Source organism: Lepidochelys kempii, chromosome 1, assembly GCF_965140285.1.
Source record: "Lepidochelys kempii isolate rLepKem1 chromosome 1, rLepKem1.hap1, whole genome shotgun sequence".
Classification (NCBI taxonomy): domain Eukaryota; kingdom Metazoa; phylum Chordata; order Testudines; family Cheloniidae; genus Lepidochelys; species Lepidochelys kempii.
Genome location: NC_136380.1, coordinates 61,228,743 through 61,255,488, shown reverse-complemented (window position 1 = coordinate 61,255,488; position 26,746 = coordinate 61,228,743). Strand labels below are relative to the sequence as shown.

General features: G+C 41.3%; 2 protein-coding genes across 6 annotated transcripts in view; one reads left to right on the top strand and one right to left on the bottom strand.

Moving 5' to 3' along the window:
- The window catches only part of LOC144930624 (uncharacterized), a 459,911-nt gene that overhangs the window by 315,064 nt on the left and 118,101 nt on the right, over nucleotides 1–26,746 (bottom strand). The window lies entirely within an intron of this gene.
- Nucleotides 1–26,746, top strand: part of GTF2F2 (general transcription factor IIF subunit 2) — a 127,551-nt gene that overhangs the window by 40,758 nt on the left and 60,047 nt on the right. For all 5 annotated transcript variants that reach the window (XM_073345025.1, XM_073345014.1, XM_078853070.1 and 2 more), the window contains one exon: nucleotides 11,545–11,626. In XM_073345025.1, coding sequence (XP_073201126.1) covers nucleotides 11,545–11,626 — 82 coding nt within the window. The remainder of the gene's footprint in view (nucleotides 1–11,544; nucleotides 11,627–26,746) is intronic.

Genomic DNA, 26,746 nt, shown 5'->3' with positions numbered 1-26,746 from the left:
TACAAAAAGCAAATTGTGTTACTGTTTGAAGTACTTCACCTATTTAATGGAAGATAGCTGAAAACAGAGGATTGTGTGTGTATACCTTATGTATGAAACACACAGTGGCTTAAAATTTGATCAGAAAATGTTTCAGAGTGGTATTATAAAGCATTTCTGATCTAACTGGTTTAGCATATAGTGAAACTATCATTTTTTGTTGACTCAGCTACCCTCAGCGAGGCAAAAAATATAGCCTTTATTAGATTTTGTATCCTTTTGATATTAAAAAGTCTCTCTTTACCATAGATTAAAAACTATTGTAGAGAAAAGGCACATTTATTACTGGTATTGGTAATTTTAAAATAATCAATGTTAGATTTCACAGATTATCTTATATTTAATCAAAACAATTCTGTTGCCGTGCGGAACAAAGGGCCAGTGTGCCTATAGAAATCTTTGAATATCACATAACACTATAGCTTAGCAACACTTCAGTAAGGGAGAAAACATTGACAAAGTATACTTGAATCAAATGGCTGTCTCATTTCTCTGTGTGAAGCTGAGATTAAAGGTTCATTTGAAATTACCTTTTTAAAAGAGGTTTTCCCCTTTAAACATTTGCAGCTGGGGAGAGGAAAAGGAAAGCTGAACAAACCTTTGTGTATTTCTTTAGGGAGTGTGCAGGAGATGGAGGGTAGTGTATGCAGCATGCATTCCAAAGCAAGGTAGAGATTTAACACTTATCTTAGCCTGAACATGGAAATCAGAGATTCAGATTTTTTTTTTAATAATGTATTTTTTAGTCTACAAGCAGATGTCTATTGCTTTGGCCTGTTAACAACAAAGTCAATTGTCCTTTTATGAAAAGGATTATCTATACCTCTGTTTATGTTAAGACTATCTTCATACTACTCCCAATAGATATATTAGCAATTACTTATAGATATTGTAGAAACGTTGCTTTAATGATGTGATTTTTTTATTGATTAATATGACTGTGTGTCTGTTGATGTAAATAACATGCTGATTCTACTTGTTGCCCCCATACTTCAATATCCCCAGTCCACAGAGCTGCTCTTCTAAATCTTTTGTCTGCTGCTATGTATAACATATTGAGCATTATTTTATTAATTAGACTTTGTGTATCAGGCATTACAAAGTCAGTGTTTAAATTTAACACTTTGATGCCTCATTGTGTTTAGTATCACTTCAATTTGAAGAGATTTTAATAATTTAATAACTTGAATATACTAACCTTTTGAAAATCAACTCTTATGGCAGTTAATAAGAGTTAATAGAGGTATTTGGAGAGAGAGAAAAACAGGTGGTGTATTTTTGACATAAGCTTTATGGATAATATTTTGCCACTGTGGGAGACTTTTGCTCAAATCCAGTTAATAGTCAAGTGTCAGACTCCATTTGATTTGTTCAAGTTTGATGTGGGTTTTAATCTTATAACCAACTGTAAGAATCATAGTGGTAATTGATAAACCCTTTGATTGACACTGGCGTCATTCTATCTTGCATGGTGATCTTGTCATCTCTTTGAAGCTAAGCTGGATCACTGCTGGATGGGAGATTTCCAAAGAAAGCCCAGATTTGTAAAGGATTTTGAAATCCTTCTTGGCAAACCGAGCTGTATAAATTTAGGACAGGGCAGCGGCAAAACAGTATCCATTCCTTAGCTTCCTATGCTCATCTTCTGAAACCTCTGTGTTTGGGGCTGAAATTTTCCAGGTTTGGCTATAGTTAAATATTTTTGAAAGGTCAGGCTAAATCTCTTCAGCTGTTTAGAGAGTAAAAAATGCCAGCAAGCTGTTAGCTGCCATCCCCAGGAGTGGGGGCGAAGGAGTGGGAGGAGAAAGAGAATGTGAATGTGTCTAGATACAGGAATTTACAGGTTCAGCTGCTGACTCAAGGTGAATGTCCAGTGTGCCTATCCTTAAACTTACGAAAATTGCATAAAAGAGTTAGTCTTCCACACCATACCCCCACACAACCTTAACTCTGCCCCCTTGCAGTTGGCAATAGGCAGTTCAACAAAACCATACCTTACTTGTCCACAAAATCTGCAATTTTTTGTGGTGTTTGTTCTCAACACAGCGTTATGCCATTCTTCAGACACTCCTTACTGAATTAGATGTAGTTGTATTGATGCAGAAATTAGTTGCAGCAAGTTGCTAGATATCAAACTGCCATCTGAGCAGAGGAGCAGCTGCAGCTAGAGGAATCAGGGATCTTTTTTTTTTTTTTCCCCTGGGCTGTGATATTCAGGAGATCAAACTGGATGAGCACAATGGCCCTTCTTGGCACAAAAATCCAAGTGTTTATGAAAGAGTTTCTGATGATGTCTGTAGGGTTTTAGGACCACTAGAATGACTGTGACCTCTGGAAGTTGACATTCCACTGGGCATATCAAGAAATAGGGGAATGTAAGAGTGCTTCACCCCAGTCTAACTCTTGCATATTTTCAGTGCCCAGCACAAAACCCATATCTACACTGGCATTCATACAGTAACCTGTATACTCTGTGCTGTGCTATTTCCCTGAAGCATTCTAGCAGTGTGATGGCATCCTTCACAGTGCACCATGACCCTCAGTTGGGGCTAACCTAAGGTGAAGTCTGAGAAAGAATAACTTGGACAAGGATTGAATAGCTATTGATATTGAGCAACTCTTTGGTGCTTTGTCTGGAGTAAGTGAATTGGTTGCGTGAAGGTCATGCCTAGCTAGCTCACGTCCACTAATTCTGACCTACACGTGATCTTGATTACAGTGAACATGAGGCCTAAGTGTTTTCCCACACTACTGTTGTGTACTTTCCACACTGCCTGGGAAAGGTACAACCCTATAATCTCTCACAGGGACTTGAGACATCGCCAAAAGGAGACTGAGTTAAGATTGTGTGGTGAGAGAGATGTTACCTAAACAATGTGTTTCCTGGTTTTCAGAGATCCAGGCATAGGTTCATTTGACATTCTAAGGGTACAGATCACTGCTGGTCAGTCTGAACCATGTGTTGTTAAAGTTTTTTGGACAGTGTTTTTTTGTGGTGACAGTGAGGTGGGCATGATTGAGGGCGGAATGAGTGGTTTTCCTGGGAACACCTTCCTGTCTTTCAGCTACCTGTTAGGCCTTTCATGCCCCTTGGGCTGACGGGTCATGTGGAGGAGGGAAGGTGGTAATCATTAGGTTGTTAAGGTATCATATACAAGCTGGAGGCGAGCTCCAGCCTCCTTAGCTAATTCAGGGGCTAGGGAACAGGTCTCTGCACAATCCTCGGCAGCACAGGAGCATTGCAATGAAGTGGCCCGTACATCTCAGTGGGATGCTCTCAGGTGAATGAGAACATTTCATGGAGGTGAATGCAGCCTGACATCCAGTTCTGAGAAGTGCAAACTGCACTGTTCATCTCAATTAGTGTTCTCCTTCCCCCTCTCCCAAAGTACACAAAACCTTGTTGTGGCACACCAGTGTTCCAAACAAGTTTGAAAGCTCTTTGGGGTGGGGACTGTCGTTTTGTTTTGTTCTGTTTTTACAATACCTAGCACAATGGGCCCTATTTCATACCTAGGGCTCCTCAGTACTGTGGTAATAAAAATAAATAATAATCTCACTGTGTGCCTGTATTTTAGAGCACTTAGGTTATTAAAATCAGCTTCTTGTTGGGAGAGGTGTATCTAAGGAGCTCTTTGACCAAATGTGCCCTACTAGCTAGACTTGGCCCTAATATGGAACAGAAAATTTCATGGTAGTTTGAGAATCCATGTGGATTGTAGAACACTTAGAAATATCTACTCTTAGACAAGGCAAAACTTGACAAAGGAACCCCTTCCCCAAAACAGAATGAATGGCAAAGTGTAGTAATGTCCATAGACATTTTCAGGAAACTGCTGGGGGAGGCGTTGAGCTTGCTAGGTTCAATAACGACAGCGTGTTGCCTGAGCTGCTCTGGCAGGTGTTCCTGTATACACTCTCTTGCTCTTCACAAGAACGAGTCTCTCTCATGATTTATCTGCTTATCATGGTCTGTAGTACATCACCCAGATTCTAGCCACTTTGTACAGCTAACTTTAACACTTAACTATTAAATATTGCTTTTCATCATGGCAGTGTGTGCTGGACTAGTTGAGTTCAAACCCAATCAGGTGATATCAGCTTGAGGTGAATCAATGCAATAGTTTGAACCCCAGGTGTGTGCAAAAATAAAAGTTAGAAGAACCAGACAATTTTATTCAGTTCCTTTTTTTTAAGGGTGCTGTGTCCTGGGAATCACTCAACCAAATCACTCTAAGGCCATGTCTACACTAATACTTATGCTGGCAAAACTTATGTCGCTCAGGGGTGTGAAAAAAACACACACACGGGGGTCATAAGTTTCACCGGCATAAGTGATAGTGTGCATAGAGCTATGTCTGTGGAAGAGCTTCACCCGCTGACATAGCTACTGCCGCTCATTGAGAAGGTTTTATGTCGATGGGAGAGCTCTCTTCTATCGGCATAAAATGGCTACACAACCAGCCTTACAGCGGCACAGCTGCATCGGTACAGTTGTGCCGCTGTAAGCTTGTTAGTGTAGACTGGCCTAAATTTGCATCACTAACCCACCATGAACTCTGGTGAGGTACTGCCGTTTTCAAGACAATCTGAGCATGTGTGTGTGTATTAGAGTACTTAGGGCTTGTCTATACATGGAGCTATTCAGGGACAGCTATTCCTGAATAACTCTGTGTAGACAAGCCCTTTGGAAGATCAGCTGTTAAACAGTAAGTTCATCTCAGTCTTAACTATAATGTGGCAACAGTCCCCCTATAATGCCTTCGGTACAACGCGAGGTGGATCTTGTAAATGTGGTATACCTGCTGCACACCAGAGTAAGGAGTTTATACCATCTAAAGCACCACAAATCCATTGCTTCCAGAACAAGCTCATTGGTAGGTATGCAGTGCTTGTAAACTAGGAAAGCCAAATAGCTCACAATTTTTCCTCCTTTTTTTTCCTTTAAAGCAAAGAAAAGGGTATAGGCAAAGAGGTATTAAACTAAAAAGACAAGCTTTAATGCATTATTAAGATTGCAATATCTAATGCTCAATATTCAGGAAATTATTAATAAAGAAAACTTAAAACCCTCCTCAATATGAGGTTATTATATATATGGTATCTTTGGTGGTTGTAGACAGCTAAAGGGTCAGAAAGGGAGCAGGAACTGTCATCACATTCTTCCATCCCAAGGAATATGGGGAGGGTGGTGCATCTTTGCTGCTGCAGGCTTTATCCAGCTCTCTAGCAGACATCTTAATTTAGGAGTGTTACAATTCCCAAGAGAACACGAGAGAGAGGAGTTTCAGACTTTACCCTCTGGACAGTGGCGTTGGCAGTATTATAGGTGCTATACATCTGCCCCAAGAGGATTTCCCCTTCAGGATATATGTAGTCCATTGTGGAATGCAGTTAGTGAAGATTTTGCTTTGTTAGTGAAAGAATGGGGAGATAAAACAATATTCCTTAATATAAGTTGTGGCTGTTTGGGGAATCATACAGCTTATTTATTCCACTTTGAAATTGTGAACTCTATATATCGTTGTCAAACTACAAATTCCATTTTGAATGTGGGGCTTGTCTGCCTTCTATTTTTTTTTACCTCCATGTTGGACTGAAATTCCAAAGGATAATGACACAGGGCTAACAATGGAGGGTTGTTAAACCTTTGTAGTCCTCTATTCACATAGAAGCACTCTTGGACAGAGTTGGCTATTGCCCCAGAAGGACCAGACTGCCCAGACGGGCTTGGTAACTGAGCAGTGGGTCACTTGCTGTTGGACATAAAACACCTGATGAGGCTTGGCTTAGGGCATCACTGGACAAAGGGGACTGGAGGTTATAAAAGAAAAAGGTCTCTGACTGACATTTTAGAGGGGGAAGGAGAAGAGACCAGAGAGATTGTAAGTTCCAGATGAGAAGCCATGGGCTGGGGGAGAGGAAGGATCCTGGACTCTCTAGAAATACCAACCCAAGTCCAAAGAACTCGCCAGAGTGGTGAGGAAGCTCAGGCAGGGATGTTCTATAGACCTGGTGGTGGTCTGCCTAGATCTGTATATTTCTTGTGTTGTCTAAAGAGTGATAACTTTTGTAACCTTTTCAAAGTATCTGGGTTATGTTCTTCACCTATCATGTGATCCTAAACGGAAACTGTAAAGCAGAGTGCCCACAGTGTTGGAGTTCTGAGAATGGGTGGGCTTAAGCAACTGGGGTGTCTTGAGGGTCAGCACAGGGTTTTGGTGACCAAGAGTAGTGGTTCTCAACATTTCCAGACTACTGTACCCCTTTCAGGAGTCTGATTTGTCTTACAGCCCCCAAGTTTCACCTCACTTAAACTACTTGCTTTCAAAATCAGATGTAAAAATACAAAAGTGTCATAGCACACTATTACTGAAATATTGCGTACTTTCTCATTTTTACCAGATAAATATAAAATAAATCAATTGGAATATAAATATTGTACTACATTTCAGTCTATAGTATATAGAGCAGTATAAACCAGTCATATGAAATTCTAGTTTTCACTGACTTTGCTAGTGCTTTTTATGCCATTTGTTCTAAAGCTAGGCAGAAACCTAGTTGAGTTGATGTACCTACTGTAAGACCTCTGTGTACACCCAGGTTGAGAACCCCTAACCTAAAGCAGCTGTCCATTTATGTTAAGGTGTAACAAACAGAGAGCCTGTGCCCAGGTATTGTGCCAGAGAGGCCCAGGAAAGAGTGCTGAAGCCTAATCCAGACCAAGGGAAGCTTAAAAGCACATAGATCCACTGTGTTGGGACTCGGACATAGCAGTCTGCTGCATGTCCAGCCTGGAAAGCTTTACCAGGGCTTTCATGTGTAGGCAGTGAGGTGGGCTCGTTATGGTAGTGTGTAAGCATTTTAAAAGAGGCTTTTTCAAGGGCCTAAAATTTTCTGTTTTTAAACTGAAAGCCAAGAGCAGATCTATTAGTCTGTTCTGGATAAAGCCAGATAGAAGCTGATCTTTCTTGAGCTGTTCATAATACATGCTTGCTGAGGAGGATGTTAGACAACATCTACTAGGTATAAACATTTTAAAATCCGCAGGTCTGTATAACTTGCACGCAGGAGTTATAAAAGAGTTGGCTGAGGAGATCTTTGGCCCACTAATGTTAATTTATAATAAATCGTAGAAGACTGGGAAAAATCAGAAGACTGGAAAAATGATGATAATCAAAAAGGGCAAGCAGGATGACTTATGTAACTGTATGCTGGTTAGCCTGACATCAATCCTGTGTGAAATAATGGAAAAGCAGAAATTGGATTTAATCAATGAAGAATGAAAAGATAGGAATATAATTAACACCATTCAACGTGGTTTTATAGAAAATGGGTCCTGTCAATTCTGAATTCATTTTTTGAGATTAAAAGTGTAGTTGATAAAGGTAATTACGTTGATTTAATATGCTTTTACTTTGTAAGGCGTTTGACTTAGTACTACATGACATTTCAGATAACGAATTAACACTATGCTATATCAATAAAGTATACATTAAATGGATTAAGAACTGGTTAGCTGACAGATCCCAAAGTAGTTGTCAATGCGGAGTCATCACTGAATGGGGGTTGCAGAAGGGTCATACTAGGCCTGATGCTGTTCAATTTTTAATCAGTTATCTGGAAGTAAATATAAAATCACTGCTGATAAAACATACAGATGATATGAAGACTGATGGAGTGGTAAGTAATGGCAAGGACACCTGTCATACAGAGCAGTTTGTAATGCTTGGTAAACGGGGCCCATTCAAAGAAAATGCATTTTAATACAGCCAAATGCAAAGTGATGTATTTAGAAATAAGGAATGCAGGCCAGATATACACAGTGAGGGGACTGTATCCTGGAAAGCAATGACTCTGAAAAGCATTTAGAGGCCAGAGTGGACAAGGAAACTCAGTATGAGCTCCCAATGCAATACTGTGGGAGAAAATAGGCTAAAGCGATCCTACGATGTATAAACGGGAGCAGTGAGTAGGAGTTGGAAGCTGATTTTACCTCTATACGTAGCAGTGACAAAACTGATACTGGAATACTACATCCCTTTCTGGTTCACACTTTAAAAAGGATGTTGAAAAATTGGAGAGGATGTAGAGAGGAGCCATGAAAATGCCTTAGGCTGAGAGCTTGCAGAGCTCAGTCCGTCTAGCTCAGTGGCTCTCAACCTTTCTAGACTACTGTACCCCTTTCAGGAGTCTGATTTGTCTTGTGTACTCCAAGTTTCACCTCACTTAAAAACTACTTGCTTACAAAATCAGACATAAAAATATAAAAGTGTCACAGCCCACTATTACTGAAAAAGTGGTTACTTTCTCATTTTTACCATATAATTATAAAATAAATCAACTGGAATATAAATATTGTACTTTTCCGTGTCTAGTATATAGAGCAGGATAAACAAGTCACTGTATGAAATTTTAGTTTGTACTGACTTTGCTAGTGCTTTTTATATAGCCTGTTGTAAAACTAGGCAAATATCTAGATGAGTTGATGTACTCCCTAGAAGACCTCAGTGTACTGATTGAGAACCAGTGGTCTATCTTATTAAAAAGATTGAGAGGTGACTTGATTACAGTGTGCAATCACCTTCAGGGGGAGAACATTCTGAGTACTGAAGGACTTTTTAACCTAGTGGATAAGGGCATAACAACCACTAATTGCTGGAAGCTGAAGCCAGTCAAATTCAAATTAAAAATTAGGCTCAGATTTTTAACAATGAGGGTGAATAACCATTGAAACAAACTACCAAAGGCAGTAGAGGATGCTCCTTTTCTTGATGTCCTCAGATCAAGACTGGATGCCTTTCTGTAGTTATGCTTTAGCTAAAGACAAGTAACTGTGTTTGGGGGGGGGGGGTGGAAAGGGGGCTGGGCGGGCGATGAGCTTTGGGTGGGTGGGTGGGGGGCTTCATAAGGAAGGGGTGGGCTGGGCCGGGAACTATCCTCCCCGAGCCCGTAGTTCACTCACCCGCCATACAGCCTCAGCTCTCTATGCACAGAACTGTCAGAAAAGACAAATTCTACTTTATTGTTCTTTTGAAGGATTTAATTCATTCCTTAAGCAAAGCAAAAACATATAAATGCAACCATGTTAAATGCCTGGCGTCAGATGATTGTTCTCTGCAGTGTCATTAGGGAGATCAGAGTTAGATTTTTAGGTTTCAGTAAAAAATAATTCAGTCAGCAAGGCACTGAAAAAACAACAGATGTAGTATACTTATAAAGAGAGTAGCCTGTGTTGCTTAAAATCCCTCTAAGCATTTTTTTTTATCGTCAGTGCCATCTGAATGGGATGGTGGCACTGCAGTGCCCTAAAGCAAAGACAAGTTAGTGATTCTTCAGGCTATCGAGGCTGGGGGGCAGTGAGGTGACCTTACCCTTATTTTCAGATGTTCTTCCAAAGGAATGAGTTTGGCTTGATACATCAAAGTTAGGACACTCAGAGCTGAGAGTAAAATTCTGTCCTTACCATATCCTATTACATCTGGTGTTTGGATGGGCTGTCCAAACAGAGGGTGTATTTGGATGTATTGTGCTGTCTACCTGCAATAGGGAGCATTGGAGTGAAAAGGACATAGTTAGGAGGGTGGTATTTTAAGGATATTCTAGATGTAGTCACCTATGTTTGCTTTCTGTACAGTACTACTTTTGGGATTTCAGTAATTTTTCATTTCCCACAATTGGAAAGTGCCACTGCATTGCTCTGTCAGTCACTGCTATTGCTCCGGACAATAGCTTGTTGCCACCAAAGCACCAAGTGGCTGTGTGTTGCAGACAGCTGGATAGAGAACACAGAGTTTATTACAGTTGACAACTGAGGAAGGTAAACTTACAGTACAATCTGTTTTTTTACATGTTTAAAATAAACAGTGTTAGTTTTAACTTTGTTCTGTTACATTTCTTTTTGGAAAGGGGATTGTTTCATTATTTTAGAAGATTAAAAATAGAGAACTATGTTCTAGAAATTTGTGAGTTAACACACAAGTATCTGAAACAACTTTGGCCCAGGATTCAAATTGGTAAGAAGACATAGTACCACTTTTCTGGTGATTGCTGCTTCAATTCTGCTCCAGCACAGTTAATCCCTTTGATGCTGTACAGCTTTTCCATGCTTGTGTGGGGAAGTGGGAGGTAGTGTAAGTGTGGTGGGTTAGTAGTCTAAGCAGCACAGCTCCTGTGTTGGCAGCTCCTCTGGTTCTGTGAGGCTTGGAGGCTCTCAAACCCTTCCCATACAAGGAATTTTTGCCCAGAAAACTCCCTGATGTTCCTATATCAGAGTTTTCTGGAACCCCTCCTGAAGAGGGGACAGTCTGGCGCCACATGGGTTGTTAAATCTATATACCTGATGTTGCTATATACTTTCTACATTATTTACTCTATCCTTGCCCGATAAAAGATATAAATGAAAACAGTCCCTACCTGAAGGAGTTCACATTCTGAAATGCAAAGGAAATGGGGGGGGGGGGAGAAATAGTGATATAAGTAGAGGTGTGTGTGCTTTACATGTATAAAATTGAGGTTTAAAAAATAGAAATGATTGATGAGGTGAAAGCTGAGGTTTTGTTGTGTTCTGCCACCAAGGCCAGCCTGTATATCATGGTGCTTATGGAATTAGATAACTGTCCAGTATTTCTTTTTATCCTCACCATTCCATGTGCAGCTGCATGCCTTATTTACTGCATACCATCCATATGCTGCACTTAATACAGCATTTTAAAATTTGTCATAGTATCATAGTGCCGTATAAATATTTAATGAATATGCCTTCACAACACCCATGTAGGGTAGGGAAGTATTATGCCCTTTCTATAGATGAGGAAGTTAGGCAGAGTAAGGCCAAAAGTTTTGTAGAAGTGTGTCCACTGATTTTGGGTGCCTCAGTGATTGGGCGCTCATCCTAAGACACTTACAATATTTCTACACTGCAGTTAAAAACCCATGGCTGGCCCATGCTAGCTGACTCGATCTTGCAGGGCTTGGGCTAAGGAGCTGTATAATTGTGGTACAGATATTTGGCCTTGAGCTGGAACCTGGGTGTTAGGACCCTGCGAGATGGGTCCCAGATCTCGGGCTGCAGCCCGAGCCTGAAGGTTTACACTGCAATTAAACAACCCTGTAGCCCGAGTCCCATGAATCCGAGTCAGTTGGTGTGGGCTAGCTGCAGGTTTTTATTTGCAGTGTAGACGCATCCTCTGGGTCTAATTTTTGACAGATGCTGTGGGCCTGGAGCTCCTGTTGGCCACTAGTGAAAACTTTGGTGTCAGTGACTTGCCCAATGTCACATAAGAGATCTGTGGGAGAGCTAGGAATGGAACAGAAGTTCTGTTTCACAGAAGGTACGGATATCAAGTGTATCATTCTTCAGCTCTCTAAATAGCTGAATAGTGCCAGACAAAAGGATTTATATTATGTTTTCTAAACTCTGAGCATAAATAGTAAGACAGTAGTTGAAAAGGTGAATGAGGTACAAGTCTGTGTTTTATAATAAAGTGTTTCTTTCTATTCAAGACAAACTTTCATTGGAAGGAATAGTGGTTCAACGTGCTGAATGCAGACCTGCAGCTAGTGAAAATTATATGAAACTGAAAAGGTAGGGATATCTCTTTTTATTATCAATGAGTCTGTAATGTCTTGTTTTGATATTTTATCTTCTTTCCTGGTAAGATCCAGATTATTTTCTAAAAAGTAAAACTATTTTATTTGCCTGATTTTGTTTAGGGTTTAAAGTTGGATTTAGGTATAACAGAGTGTGTAGTGCAGCAGTTTTCAAACTTTTTGAGCTGAGCTTCCCCTTTACAATTTTTGGTTTTTCCCCCCAACCCAGACAAAAAGAAATGAGTCAAAGGGTGCAGGTGGTGCTCCCTCCCTGATCCCCTCCCGAATATTCCTCTGCACCCCCCTGGGGGGGGGGCACGCCTCCCAATTTGAAAATCTCTGCTATAATGTATATATAGTGTATATAAATATATCTAAATTTGTGCATATACATAGATGTTAAACTGTAATACAGAAAATAAAAAGGAATACACAAAGATGTGGTTTCAAGGTTTTCGTTGGCATGGGTAGGATGATCATACTAAATGGAGGTGCAGACTGCCCAAAATGAGTGCCAATAATACCTTATGCTGTACTGTTCCATTATGTGGTGAGCACATTTAAGAACATGAGAATGGTCACAGTGGGTCAGACCAATGGTCCGACTAGCCCAGTATCCTGTCATCCGACAGTGGCCAATGCCAGATGCTTCAGAGGGAATGAACAGCATGCAGCAGTTTATCCAGTGATCCATCCCTGGGTGTCCAGTCCAAGCTTCTAGCAATCAGAGATGTAGGGACACCCAGAGCATGGGGTTGCATCCCTGATCATCTTGTCTAATAGCCACTGATAGACTTATCCTACATGAACTTACCTAATTTGTTTTTGAACCCAGTTATACATTTGACCTTCAACATCCCCTGGTAGCAAGTTCCACAGGTTGACTGTGGGTTGTGGGATGAAATACTCTCTTATGTTTGTTTTAAACCTGCTGCCTATTAATTTCATTGGGTGACCCTGGTTCTTGTGTTATGTGAAAGAGTAAATAACACTTTCCTATTCACTTTCTCCACATCACTCATGATTTTTTAGACCTCTATCATATTGCCCCTTAGTTGTCTCTTTTCTAAGATGAACAGTCCCAGTCTTTTTCATCTTCTCTCATAGGGATATGGAATATTGTCCATAGTCATTCTTGTTGTCCTTCTCTGTACTTTTTCCAATTTTAATATACCTTTTTTGGGATGGGGCAACCATAACTGCACAAAGTATTCAAGGTGTAGGTGTACCATGGATTTACATAGTGGTATTACATGATATTTTCTGTCTCATTATCTATCCCCTTTCCTTGGTGCTTCCTAACATGATTAGTTTTTTTGTCTGCCCCTGCACACTGAGCAGATATTTTCAGAGAACTATCCATGATGATTCCAAGATCTCTTTCTTGAGTGATAACCTCTAATTTAGACCCCATCATTTTGTATGTGTAGTTGGGATTAAGTTTTCTAATGTGTATTATTTTTGTATTTATCAACATTGAATTTCATCTGTCTTTTAAGTTGCCAAGTCACCCAGTTTTGAGAGAACCCTTTGTAACTCTGTGCAATCAGCTTTGAACTTAAGTATCTTCAGCCATAGATAAAGTTCATCCTTCCAGTAAGAGTCTGAAAACTCCATAGGGCTATTTTAATTAAATGGAGTGCAACTTTCTGATCATCCTAAGTGGCTTCTGCGGGTGATCAAAGAACACAGGCAATGAAAATTGTGGATCATTTTAATGCTAGCAGGAGTTTCCTTCCAAACCAAAATTGAAAAGATTTTTCAAGTTATAGAAATAGTAAAGGCTTCACAGAGAAACCTTATACTTAAAATGGGAAATATTGCTAGGAAAAGTAATAGGTAATATTTGTGGAAGTGGTACTTAGGAGCCTACCTAATTGAAAGTCACTCAGAAGGTTTTGAAAATGTTACTTCATCTGTAGAATCCATCCTGTAATTCACATTGTAGAGAGAGAGAGAGAGCTCTGCTGGTTAATTATGCATTTAAAAAAAAAGTGATTTTTTTTTATCAGTTCTAAGTTTATCCTTCAGTTAAATTAAATATCCTCTTAGTCTTGTATTATGAGGGAGGTTAAATAGGTCAGTTGGATTTACTTTCCGTATATCATTAATTAATTTTGTGTAACTCTGTTATGTCCTCTTATTTATCTTCTCGCTAAACTAAACAGTCCCAATCTTTTCATTATTATGTGTGGGTGTCCATGTATACAATTTTTATACACTGATTTACTGTAATTTCCGAAGGCTCACTATTGCAGGTACTTCATGTGCACTTCACAGTGCTGTCATGTTTTCTGCCATTGATACAGAATGGAATTTGAGCTACGCTGAATCTTCATTGAAGGGAATTCATTTTAATCTGGCAAATTTAAATATAGTCTTTATCTGTTTCAGAATTGTTTTAATCCCATTTCCTGAGCTGAACAGTTTCTCATTTTTTTGTAAACTATCACCTATTAGTTGATCATACCGGGTTCATATGGGAAGGTCGCAGAAGGAGGCCAAATGAAACTGACAGCTTTAATGAAATACTGTCCTAACTTTGAATTTGTTGGCATTTTACATTCTGATGTCTTGCCTGCAAACACCTACCTGCCCCAGACTATCATTTGTGTCTCTTGTCACAGTGAATGCCTGCAGGAGCAATAGACGCAGAAAGAATAAATAAATGAAAACAGTTTTTCTCCTGAGACATGCACCTTGGCAAGCTGAAAACTGATTGTAGCACTGGTTTTTCTTGTGGAAAGGTTGTGTCAGGCTTTCTCTGCTTAGATTTGAACTTCTCACATTATTAGAAAATTCTTATCTTTGAGCATTGAGTGGAGCTAAAAATTCTCTCCTAGTAGAACTCAGTTTGATATTTAGCAGACCTGGTTATCACAACCTCAGAAGAAACTGTTAATCTTTTGTACACTTTTCCTAATGGGACCAGTAGCAACATCTAAACATTTTTCTCTAACTTCCTTTGCTCTCTCCAAGTCCCCACATGCTTCAGAACATATTTAACGCTGTTACTTGTTTTGATTTAAGTGTAAAGATTATGAGTGTACAGGTTATGAGATTAAATTTCATAAAACTTCTTTCCTTCACATTTTTTATTTACTACTTTGCTTTAGAGGAGATAAGCTTCCCAGAGGTAGAATTTAATATTGATAAAAAGACAAGAAGGGACAAACAAGTATCAGTTAAGCTTTAACTTCTGTAGTAACAAGGTCAATGCAGGAGAGAAGTACAAAACTGTAAAGTAATCAAAAACAGAACATCTTGAAGTATCACTAGTGAAAATGGTTTATTTGTGTATCTTACACAGACTATCAATATCAGAAGAGTTTATCACTGGGGAAAAATGATTGTTTTATGAAAATTCTCTAAAGAGAACGTGATTAAAATCATAAGGAAAAGCTACTGGAACAAAAAAGCAGTATAAACTAAAAGAAAAAACAGACATTAAGCCATTCCAAAATAGCTCGCCTCCTGCTATATTTAAAAAAGCTAAATTTCTGCACAGATATTTTGAATGACTGGCAGTCTGTGCCAACCAAGAGCATGCTGAGTACCAGTGAAATTTAATTGCTGCTTACCCAACAAGTTGCTGACCTCTTTAAAAATTCTGAGTGCACTGAATGACTGACATTTCCATTTATAGCTGAAAATGAACACTATATTTTGATGTCAGGTTCTTTGCAAATGCCAGCACAACAGTAGAAGACATGGATAATTTGCTTGGTCTGCTACTTTGTTAAATTTTTCCTCTAGCTCTGCTCAAGCAGTTTGCTTTTCTACTTCCCTACACAATAAATGCATATGATTACCTATTCATGCACTTCCGCCTCGCCCCCCCGCACCAAAATGCAATGTGTATCACAACTGCTGATCAGTTATTTGAGGTAGGCCATTTTTGTGTTCAACCTCAGGTTTGATCTGCTTGTCATTCAGTGTACCCAGGATTTTTAAGCACATAAATGAACATCTTGTTCTTGAAGTGAAATTCATTATATGTACATATAACAATTTATTGGGTTTTGGGTTGTTTGTTTTTGTTTTTAAAATCGTAACTCATTTTTATGCCAAAAATGAGGACAATATTTCCAAGTTGTATAATAACATTTTAGCTCCTTGTTTTACTTAAGCATATTACCTTACAGGACTTGCACAAAATTGTCTGAAGTTTGGGTTTGGTAGGCAGAAAAACTATCCTTGGGAGATGTATGCGGTCTTCTACGAAGTGCCTGGGCAAACAACAACAACAAAACTACTACCTCTAGCAGTGAATACTTTAAAGATTTGCAGTGCAATTAATAAGCAGATAGTACTTATGCTTCCGGTCTCTAAGTCATGGTGATAAGAGCTTTTCCTTACTATATTACTATATTCTATATTTCTATTAAAATATAGAAAGAGAGGGAAGCAAGAAATTTGGAGGAGTATTTAAAATGTTGTTAAAATAATGTGAATTTAATAATAAGGTTGTGTGGATAAGTACTGGACTTGGGGGGTCAGGATCCTGGATTCTCTGTCTGGTTTGTCGCTGACCTACTGTGTGAAATCGAATAAGCAACTTTACCTTTCTTTGCCACTTCCACCACTCACTCTGTGTCTGTCTTGTCTGTTTAAACTGTAAGCTCTTTGGGGCCGGGTCTGTCTCTTACTATATGCTTGTACTATAATACAAATAACAGTTATCGGTCTTTTTAAATGAAATTCAAAAAATATGAAGATGCAAAAACTGGGAAACGTTTACAGAAGGGGGACTTGGTTAGGAAGAAGTATCTTCTTGACTAACTGATGGAGCTGTGTACATCAAGATCCAGAAAATCTTCAAGTCTGTCTTGTCTCAAGTATAATCACTCCAAAATATTCTGATCTTTCAGAATTCTCTGTTGTTCAGCACAAGACTGATGAGGCCTTATGTTCTTTGAAGGGCTCTCGTGCATCCCTAAAATGTTTGGAGTTTGTTTTCTATTTCTGTTTATTTTGCTATAAGGAGGAAACCAGCTAGTCACGAGTCATATCTAAGGCAGCCTATTATCATCAGTATAGACCTTCTGAGCCTCCCAGGAAGCATTAAAAGTACTAAAGGAGGAAATTGTCGGCATCGTCCAGGTCGTCTGTGCACCCAGCTGCATCTTCAAGGTGGAAAATTTGTCTCGTATGGAGCTCCTAACAGACGACATCTAGTGGATTGTTTGATATCTCCCCTTCCTTTGGCAACTGCTTTTTTTTCAGTTTCATGGGAGTTGGAGTTCTATAACAGACTTGGATAATGGAAGATCTTTGAGTGCTTCCTCATGTTGATTTCATTCTAGGTGTGCATGCCCACGTGCACAGTCTTCGGAGATTTTTGCCTTCGCGGTATCCATAGGGTCGACTGTGGTGCCCCCTTGAGTGCTGCGCTCATGTGCTGGTATATTAGGTGCCCGCCAACACTACAGTCTCTCGGTTCCTTCTTACCACCCATGATGGTTGGTCTGAGTGCCTCATCTTGCATTGTAAGAGTGGTAGACAATGGGCTGTAAAGAACCACTATCTTCTTTCTATATAGTTTGTAGGTACTTGGCCAGTAAGTGTTAGGTTAGTTTGGTAGGTCGTATGACCTCTTTAATATTATATCCTCCTCCACCCCAGCCCAGGTCGCGCTGCCCGTTCACCCGTGGGTCCTTAACATTGCCAAATCACTGTGGCAGACTCCCTCTTCCATTCTGCCTACTTCTAAGAAGGCAGAAAAGAAGTACTATGTCCCTGCAAAAGGGTTAAAATATTTGTACATGCACCCTCCAGTCGCGTCACTGGTTGTGTCCGCTGTTAATGAAAGGGACAGGCAGGGCCAAGTCAGTGGCAGACTGAAAAACAAAGACACCAAGAGACTGGACTTGTTTGTCAGAAAAGGTTATTCGACAGCCAGCCTGCAATTTCAGGTGTCTAACCACCAGGCCCTGTTAGGCAGGTACAATCTTAATCTGTAAAACTCCCTTAAGCAAATTCAAGGAGGCCCTCCCACAGGACCACGCCCAGGAGTTTGCCACTTCAGTGGAAGAAGGCACAGCGGTAGCGAGAGGGGGCCTTCAGCTGGCCTGGGACGCTACAGACTCAGCAGCCAGGACTCTGCGGAGGTCATGAGGCGCAGCTCCTGGCTGCAGTTCTCTGGGTTATCCTAGGAAATAAGGGCAACAAACAGGACCTCCTGTTTGAGGGGGCAGGGCTCTTCTCCGAGCTCCTGAGCAAAGGCACCACATCCTTAAAGACTCTCATGCCACCCTCTGCTCTTTGGGCCTTCATACGCCTCAGCAGGCCAGGAAGTCATTCCGTCCTCTGCCTCCCCCACCTCCCAAGTCTAGATCCTTGGGAACTCCCTGGCTGAGCACCTGCAGGAGAAAGGATAGAGACAAAAGGTCTAAGCAGTGACACCCGTTGTCTTTCCATTCGTCTGCTCAGCCTGGCCCTTCCAGGTACCAAGGAGGCCAGAAGCAGGCGTTTTGAGGGTACCCTCAAGGACGACACCCCAATCACTTCCCAGGATCCATCCTCCCACTCTTTTCTCAACTGCCTGCACCCCTTCCGGTCGGCCTGGTCACGGCTGACCTCAGACCATTGCGTGCTCGACATAATATCTTCAGGTTACACCCTGCAGAGCAGTTTGCCTGGCCTATCAAGCCTTCCTACCTCACATAGAAAGCAGGGTGGTCCAGGTCCTGACGGACAATACAGCAGCTATGTTCTATATCAACAAGCAAGGTGGAGCCAGATCGTCTGCCCTTTGCCAAGAAGCCCTCAGGTTCTGGGACTTCTGTGTACAAGACAACATCCATCTCGTAGCTGCGCACCTCCCCAGGGCCAGGAACACTTTGGCAGAGCACCTCAGCAGAACCTTCTCATCTCACCACGAATGGTCCCTCCATCCAGAAGTGGTCAGTATCATCTTCCAGAGGTAGGGAACTCCCCAGGTAAACCTGTTGGCATTTCCTGTTCTGCCTGGATGCGATGTTTTCTGCTCGATTCAGTGGATCAACAAAGGCCCTCTGTCAGACGCCTTCTGCTCCCGTGGTCGGGGTCTCCATTCTATGCCTTACCCCCAGTGCTGTTAATTCACAGGGTCCTCATGAAGATCAAACCGGACAGGGTGAAGATGATCCTCATAGCACCAGCTTGGCCGTGCCAGCACTGGTTTGGAATGCTGCTGGACCTTTAGGTGGCTGCTCCGTTACAGCTACCGTTCAGGCTGGACTTGCTGTCCCAAAACCATGGCAGTCTTCTGCATCCGAACCTGGCAGTACTACACCTGATGGCTTGGCTGCCGCATAGTTAAATGCGGAGGAGCAGGGGGGCTCAGCCAGTGTCCAACAGGTCATTTTGGGCGCAGAAAGCCCCTCCAAAGAGCAACCTACCTGGCTAAATGGAAGCGGTTCACTTGTTGGACCTTGGATGAAGGCATCTGGCCTGAGCGGGCCTCGCTGCAGTTAATCCTGGACTACCTTTTGCATCTCAAACTCCAAGGCCTGTCCCTTTCATCTATCAAGGTCCATCTGGCCACTATCTTGGCCTTCCATCTGCTGCTCCGAGGGTAGGTCGGTTTTCGCCCAGGACATGACTGCCAGGTTTCTCAAGGGCCTCGAGCCCCTCTACATGCACATCAGGGACCCCATTCCTCCATGGGACTTGAATCATGTGCTGTTGTGGCTCATGGGACCCCCCTTTGAGCCTCTGGCTTCCTGCTCTCTCCTTCTCCTTTCCTGGAAGGTCACGTTCTTGGTTGCAATAACATCTGCCCGCCGGGTCTCTGAGATTAGGGCGCTTACCTTGGAACCACCCTATACAGTCTTTTACAAAGACAAGGTCCAGCTGTGGCCACACCCAGCCTTCTTGCCCAAGTGGTCTCGCAGTATCATATGGGCCAGGACATTTACTTATGCGGCTTTGGAAAAAAGACAGGTAAGTTGGAGGAGGACTGTAGGTTGCATTCTCTAGACATCAGGAGGGCGCTAGCCTTATACATTGAAAGAACCAAGCCATTCTGCAAGTCAATACAGTTGTTCATCATGGTGGCCAATAGGGTGAAAAGTCGTCCAGTTTCCGCTCAAAGAATTTCTTCTTGGATCACTGCCTGCATTTGCTGGTGCTATGATCAGGCAAAGGTACCCCTTCCGGCGATTGTAACCACCCACTCAACCAGGGCACAAGCCTCTTTTGACAGCTTTCCTAGCCCAAGTGTCAGTCCAGGATATCTGTAGGGAGGCCACCTGGTTGTCCATCCACATGTTCACATCCCATTACGCACTTACCTAGCAGGCCTGAGATGATGCTGGCTTCAGTAGAGCAGTGCTGCAAGCTGCTAGACTGTGAATTCCATACCCAACTCCAAGCATACTGCTTGAGAGTCACCTAGAATGGAATCAACATGAGCAAACACTCGAAGAAGAAAAAACGGTTACCTACCTTTCCGTAACACTTGTTCTTTGAGATGTTGCTCATGTCTATTCCATTACTCACTGTCCTACACCTCTGTCGGAGTTGCCGGCAAGAAGGAACTGAGAGGTCATAGGGTCAGTGGCACCTAATATACCAGCGCATGAGTGCAGCACTCCAGGGGGCGCCACAGCCGACCCTACAGATACCACTAAGGCAAAAATCTCGGATGACTGTGCACGTGGGCGCACATGAACCTAGAATGGAATGGACATGAGCAACACATCTCGAAGAACAACAGTTACAAAAAGGTAGGTAACAGTTTTTTATAGAACTGGGTTACTCCATTCAGTTTCATACCTTCCCTGTCCCATTTCAGGACCCCTCTTGGAGAAATACGCACATAAAAGAGAGATGAAGGGCAGCTCCGCTGAGCTCAGCACACACCTTTTACTCTGCATTACTCCTTTGTAGGAGCATTGTGTTCTTAGGCTTCTTTTGGCATTTGTCTTAGTCATTACTTAGACTCCTAGCACCAACCTCCATTACCGCTTGTGAGTCACTATCAGCAGAATGTACATGGGCAAGCACTTGAAAAATAAACTCTTATTTACCTTACAGTAACTGTGGTTCTGCACAATGTGTCATCAAGATACATTCCATACGCATCCGCCTTCCCTGCTGCTGTGTAGAGTAGGAACTGAGGGGTGGTTGTGGTTGACCCATCTTTTATACATTCATTCAGGAGCATGAGAACTCTCCGGGTGCAGGCACAGCCCCAGTGGACACTGCTGCCAAAAGAATCTGAACTTGAGTGCACAGGGCACAAGTTCACCATCAGTGGAATGTGCATGGACAACAAGTATCTTGAAAAATCCCAGTTACTGTAAGCTAAGTAACTATTTATTGTATTACTTAAACTTAACCTTCCTTGTCAGTTGGAATAGGTCCCACTTGATCCAGACAAAGACTAACTTTATATTATTTCCAGCAAAAGGCCACAGAACCTCCTAAGAAAAAAAAACAGAGAGGGAGAGGTTTGTCTTACTCTGCTGGTATTGACTCTCACAACATTTGGCCTGAGATGACAAGTTTGACTCCATGGTTTAGAGACCTGAATTGATCTACAAGGGACTACATCCTTTCCTTCCACCTTTTGGCAACTGCCTCTCTTTTTGGTTGCTTAGACTTGAATACCCATGGACCGTTGGAGCCTCAAAATCACCCACAAAAGCTATGGGGTCCAATTTCATTCAACTGTTGCTTCAGGTTCCGCATGGTCACTCTGTCTTGCATAATTTCCTCCCTAGATCAGTTTGCAACTCATGACTTCCAGAATACTTATTTTCATGTGTCCAACCATCCAGCCCACAGAAAATTCTTCTGTTACATAGTAGCAGACATGCATTACCAGTTCAGGGTACTACCATTCAATCTTTCCACAGCACCATTATCAAATGCCTGTCAACCATGGCAGCTCTTTTGTGAAGACAAGTGATTCTACATTTATACTCATCTCAATGATTGGTTGATGCAAGGCAAATCCCCACAGCGGGTCACCAATGCAAATAGTTTTCCACTGCTTCTCCTTGATAGGTCTCAGAATCAATTAGGACAACTCAAACCCTTGGGGTTCAGACACCCAGTTCTCCTTTGGGGGTGTCTGGACCCTGATTGTCCCAGGAAGTAGAAGTAGCAAAAACTTACCTGTAGCTTATCTTTTCCTTGCTGAAGTCCAGTCAACCATTGCATACAATTGGGCTAAGCAGTTTTAATCTTTTCTGTGAGAGAGTGCATTTTTCCAATTGCAAAATCTAGATTTGATACAAACCATATCAGCTCCCATTGCACCAGCATTGCCAGGGTGTGCATACATCCAACAAGGAAAAGAAAAGGCCTTATCAGCTTTAACAGAGATGGTACTCACAACCCTGTTGCCTGTCAATCTAGTCATTCCTCTTGACTCAGCAGTAGCATCACAGCCCCTGAATAGTCAATCTAAGGTTTCTTCTGGACTCTAGAGTAGCATTCAAGCTCTAGTCACCCCATTCACACACACTCATATGCTCCAAAAGGAGCTTTCTCATGTTTGAAAGGAACTCTCTCCTATTCTCTCTCCTCCTGGTAGGCAGAGTCTGGTGGTGATGGTCACAGAAACTCTAGCATGGAACCCTGTGTCCCCACTTTGCTACTTTGAATACTTTGTCAGCCTCCCGGCAGAGGCCGTCTCTGCAGACACTTTCTTACCAGGGTTACACATCTTTAATTATAGCAGCAACGTAATGCAGTTGCAAAAAGAAAAGGAGTACTTGTGGCACCTTAGAGACTAACCAATTTATTTGAGCATGAGCTTTCGTGGTTAGTCTCTAAGGTGCCACAAGTACTCCTTTTCTTTTTGCGAATACAGACTAACACAGCTGTTACTCTAAAACCTGTCGTAATGCAGTTGCTATACTTAACTTAAACATCGTCCATAACATACATCCACCCCCACCTGCCCAATAGCTACCGGAATTGAGACTTCTTTTCTGTGGCTTTAGGACTACAATCACTCATCTGAGGAAACTCAGACTAAAAAACTGGGGCTGGGGCGGAACTCAGACATTTTATTTTTATGTGGGGAGGGGGCACAATTTCTAGGGTAAGCAGTGCCTGCTTCTGCCCCCCCTTAGCTGTGGGACTGCCTAGGACTAAAGGAAACAAAACAGAGAAGGAAGCAGAGATGTTTCCTTCAGGAACATGGCTCAAGGGAACCCTGGCTTTAGCCAATCTGAACTCTCTTAACCTTTGCTTCTCTATGTTAAACTAAGGACTTTCAGATTCTGTATGCCAGGTGATTAATATGTTGTTACCTTGTTTTTGAAAAAACTGCTTGGTTTCACTGCAAATGCTTACTGAGACTATTACACCCTGAAGGGGTACAGTACAAGCCTCCTGCAGAGGAGTCTGGCTTGGCTAGGTTTGCAGGAAGCCATGGAGAGAGACAAGGATCACTAGTCCCAAAGGCCCAATTTTGGAGCTGTGGAGGCAGCAGGCCTATCCTTATGGAACTGTGTGGACCCTACATTAAAGGATTATTCCCAAGGGACTGGTTACATATTAGGGCATAGATCAGACCTGTGAATCTGTGATGGGGGGCACAAGGGCTCCACGGTGCAATTGCAAGCTCAGCGGACACTGAGGCCAAAAGAATCCAAACTCTCACTCAGTGGGTACATTTGCACCTATAGTGGTATCCATGTAGGTAAAACATTTTTGAGAACTGCAGTTACTGTAAGTAACTATTTTTTCTTGTACTGATGGGTGATGTAGATTTATGTCTAGGAGAATTCTTATCACTTGTGTACTTCAGATAGCAGTATCACAGGCACATAGAGGAAGTTGAAGGACTGGAAAATATACCCTTTGTTCTCAGGCCAGGTCTATACTAAAAACTTGCTGGTATCGTCACTGGGGGTGATTTTATGTGTGTGACATTTCTGTATTGTTGAAAGCCTAATATAGATGCTTTTACACCAGTATAAAAGTACTTTTCCTGATGTAACTTATTTTGCTCCCTGAACCTGTGTAAGTTATACTGGCAAAAGCATTCTTTCACTGGTACAAGCTGCAGCTACACTAGGAGGGTTTGCCTGCATAGCTATATCGGAAAACCTTTTCTGGAGTAGACAAGGTGTCAGTCTAGCTGTAAAAACAGCAGCCAACCACAGTGGTCAGAGGGTCCCCATCTCTGCCTTCCTCCCTGCTGCCTTGGATCTCTCTGTTACAAACATTTGGCACAGAGCAGATGCCTCTTCACTCTCAGAAGTAGAAGGAGACTGGGTTCAGAGCACCCTCGAATTGTCTGTGCCCCCCCATCTGGCCTGATCTAGTTCATGTTATCTGCCCCTCTCAGCGTAAGAACTATTGCTTCCCGCTTCTCTTTTCAACAAAGGAAATGTCATCTTGTTTCAACCTTAAGTATAGCGTATGTGCAATACATGTTCCAGAGTGGTAGCCGTGTTAGTCTATCAGCAAAAACAATGAGGAGTAAATTTGTTAGTCTCTAAGGTGCCACAAGGACTTCTCATTGTTTGTGCAATACATGTTATGGAGTGGTGTAAAAGTTTGACTGGTATGAGTGTAAGATGGCCACATTACCCTGGAGAGGCAAAGTTGTGAGAGAATTTACACAGGGTTATCCCAAATGTCTGTTTAAAAAAACAAACCAAAAAACTTCTTATCACACCTACTCATAATGTAGTTTATTTATCCACAGATTAGAGGGAAATTCATACAAATGCTTTAGAAAAGAGGTGTCAAATACCTGGCCTGCTTGATGTATTAATTCAACCCCTATGATACAGTAAGATCCCACAAAATTTATACTTTCACTTGAAAAAAGTATCTAACCTGTATGGTTACAAATAGAACTATTCAAGCATTAACAAATGTAGTATTTTCCTGTTCCTGGAGACAGACTGGAATAGTTCTGAGAAGCATAAACTGACTCATTCATCTCAATGACATCTGAAACTTACTGCCAAATGATGTGTCCACATTGTGGCTTTTCCTTGTGGCGTGAGTTCATTTTAGCAGAAACATCCAGCTGATGTTCACCAGTTTTTGATAGTAGTAGCAGATTTAGTACCTGCAGCAGACTGCACTGCTGCCCTACTGCTCTATGTTTCACTATCATGGCCTGCCCTCTCATTGAGCGCTTGAGAGAGGAAAAGGAAAGATAACAGTGATCCAGGAAGAGAAACCATCCACCAGTGGACATTCCTGCCCTTTGCTTCTGGGCCATATTGAATTCTCATCTTTTGTACAAAACTCCCATTGATTTAAATGGGAATCCACTTGTGAATAGATGGTAGTGTATGGCCTTGATTTGGTAATCCCAGACCACAGGCTCTGTATAAAAAATGTAGTTCAGCCCTTTCTACAGAACTAAACGCAACTGTTTCAGAGTGTGTTAAACATTTGACTGAATGCAGCAAATCCAAAACTGAGGAATGGGGGGGTGGAATTTAATGTTCTGCCAGAGCTAGAAACAAGTCGGCAGATTTATTGTTGACATTGAATAAATTACTTATAAGTCCCATTTGAAAGCAGGAAGGGAGAGATTTCTAGCTATCCAGTAGTGTAAAGCATGTTTCTGTCCCCAATCTTAGAAGTTAAACCTAATTCAAATATAGAACTTAATCTTGTCCATACCACACCTTACATCAGTATACTGCTGTCTTGGGGAAGGATGCGTGAAAGGGAAGGCAAAAATATTTGTTGTGTTGTTGTTGTGGGGTGGTTTGTTTTTTGTGTGGTTTTTGCTTTTTAAAAAGCAACTTTTTGAAAGCTCCTGAAAGGTTTGGACTGTTAGAAGAAATCCTAGCAAGATGTTTTAGTAGATTTGAGTGCAGGTGACGCGATCAAAAATTCAAGATAAATGCACGGGGATATTACCCTATGTATGTTGATGCATACATGTACATATGAATGAGATTGAGTAGTAAGAAAAAATATATAGGTTAGGCATACATTTATATAGCACCTTTCAATCAGAAAGAACCGCCTGACTTTCTAACTATACGTATGGGAATCATTTCATCCTGTGCTGTAATACCAACGCTGATACTAATTGCTGTTGTGGCTTTTAGGAAGCCTCTTAACCTCTGTTTCTCAGCTGGAAAAAGGGATTTAATTAATTTCATGCACCTTGCGGGTGGTCGTGAAAGTTGCTAAAGCACTTCTAAGATGTAAAGCAACATGCAAGTGTCAGATGTAACTGTTTTTAATTTATGCTTTTGTGTAAGTGTTTACAATACTAAAATCTGAGTCATAAAAAACTGACCTTTTCAATGACAGAGATTGATTAACACAATTGTGTTCAAATCAGACTACTGTCAGCCTTTCAAAAAGAGCTACTATGGATAGAGTAAATTAGTAGTCCATACTACTTTTCAATATGCAAATTGAGAACATGAGACTTTTAGGTTGGTAAAGCGTGCAGCCTCATGATGGTGGAGAAGGTGAATCTCTTTACAATAAAATAAGACAAACTGTCCTTTAAATAGCAATGGTAAATCAGTTGGGAAAACCATCACACCTTTAATTTGGCAGCATTTAATGATCCTCCTACTTGTACCTAACATCTTCAGAAAAATACATTTCAGAAGACTTGAGTATCAGTGGGTCTGTGTTTGTTATCAGCATGGTGCAGTTGCGGCATCTGTCTGTTCAAATGCAATCTTTGATAAAGTATTGCTAATTAAATCCTTGGAGGATTTATCTTCAAATCCTGTGAAATTGAATCATACAAATGTAGTCCATTAAATTGTTCCAGATTAGATATCTGCTTTTTATTTGTCTTTGCATCAGGAGTGAAATGTCGTCTTAAAATCTTTGAGTTCTTTCCATATTCTAGTAGAAATAAAAAGAAACCTAAAGCATCCTTTTCCAATGTCCTGAAAAACAATTCTCAGAGTGGTATGAGGAGAAAAAGCACAGCTCATCTATGTTGCTATGTGTTGGAGTGAGTGGCAGTTTAGTGGGGTATTTTAAATTTATGTCTAAACTGCATTCTTATTCTATGCAGTAGTTTGTTAAAACTGTGTGTTTATTACTCTTTCCTTTTTCTAGTCATTAATTTACACAAAGGTGAAATGATGAAAAGGAGGTAGGGTGCAGATCTGAAGATTTATCAGCACAAGCATTTTTTTTTTTCAGTACAAGTGATATT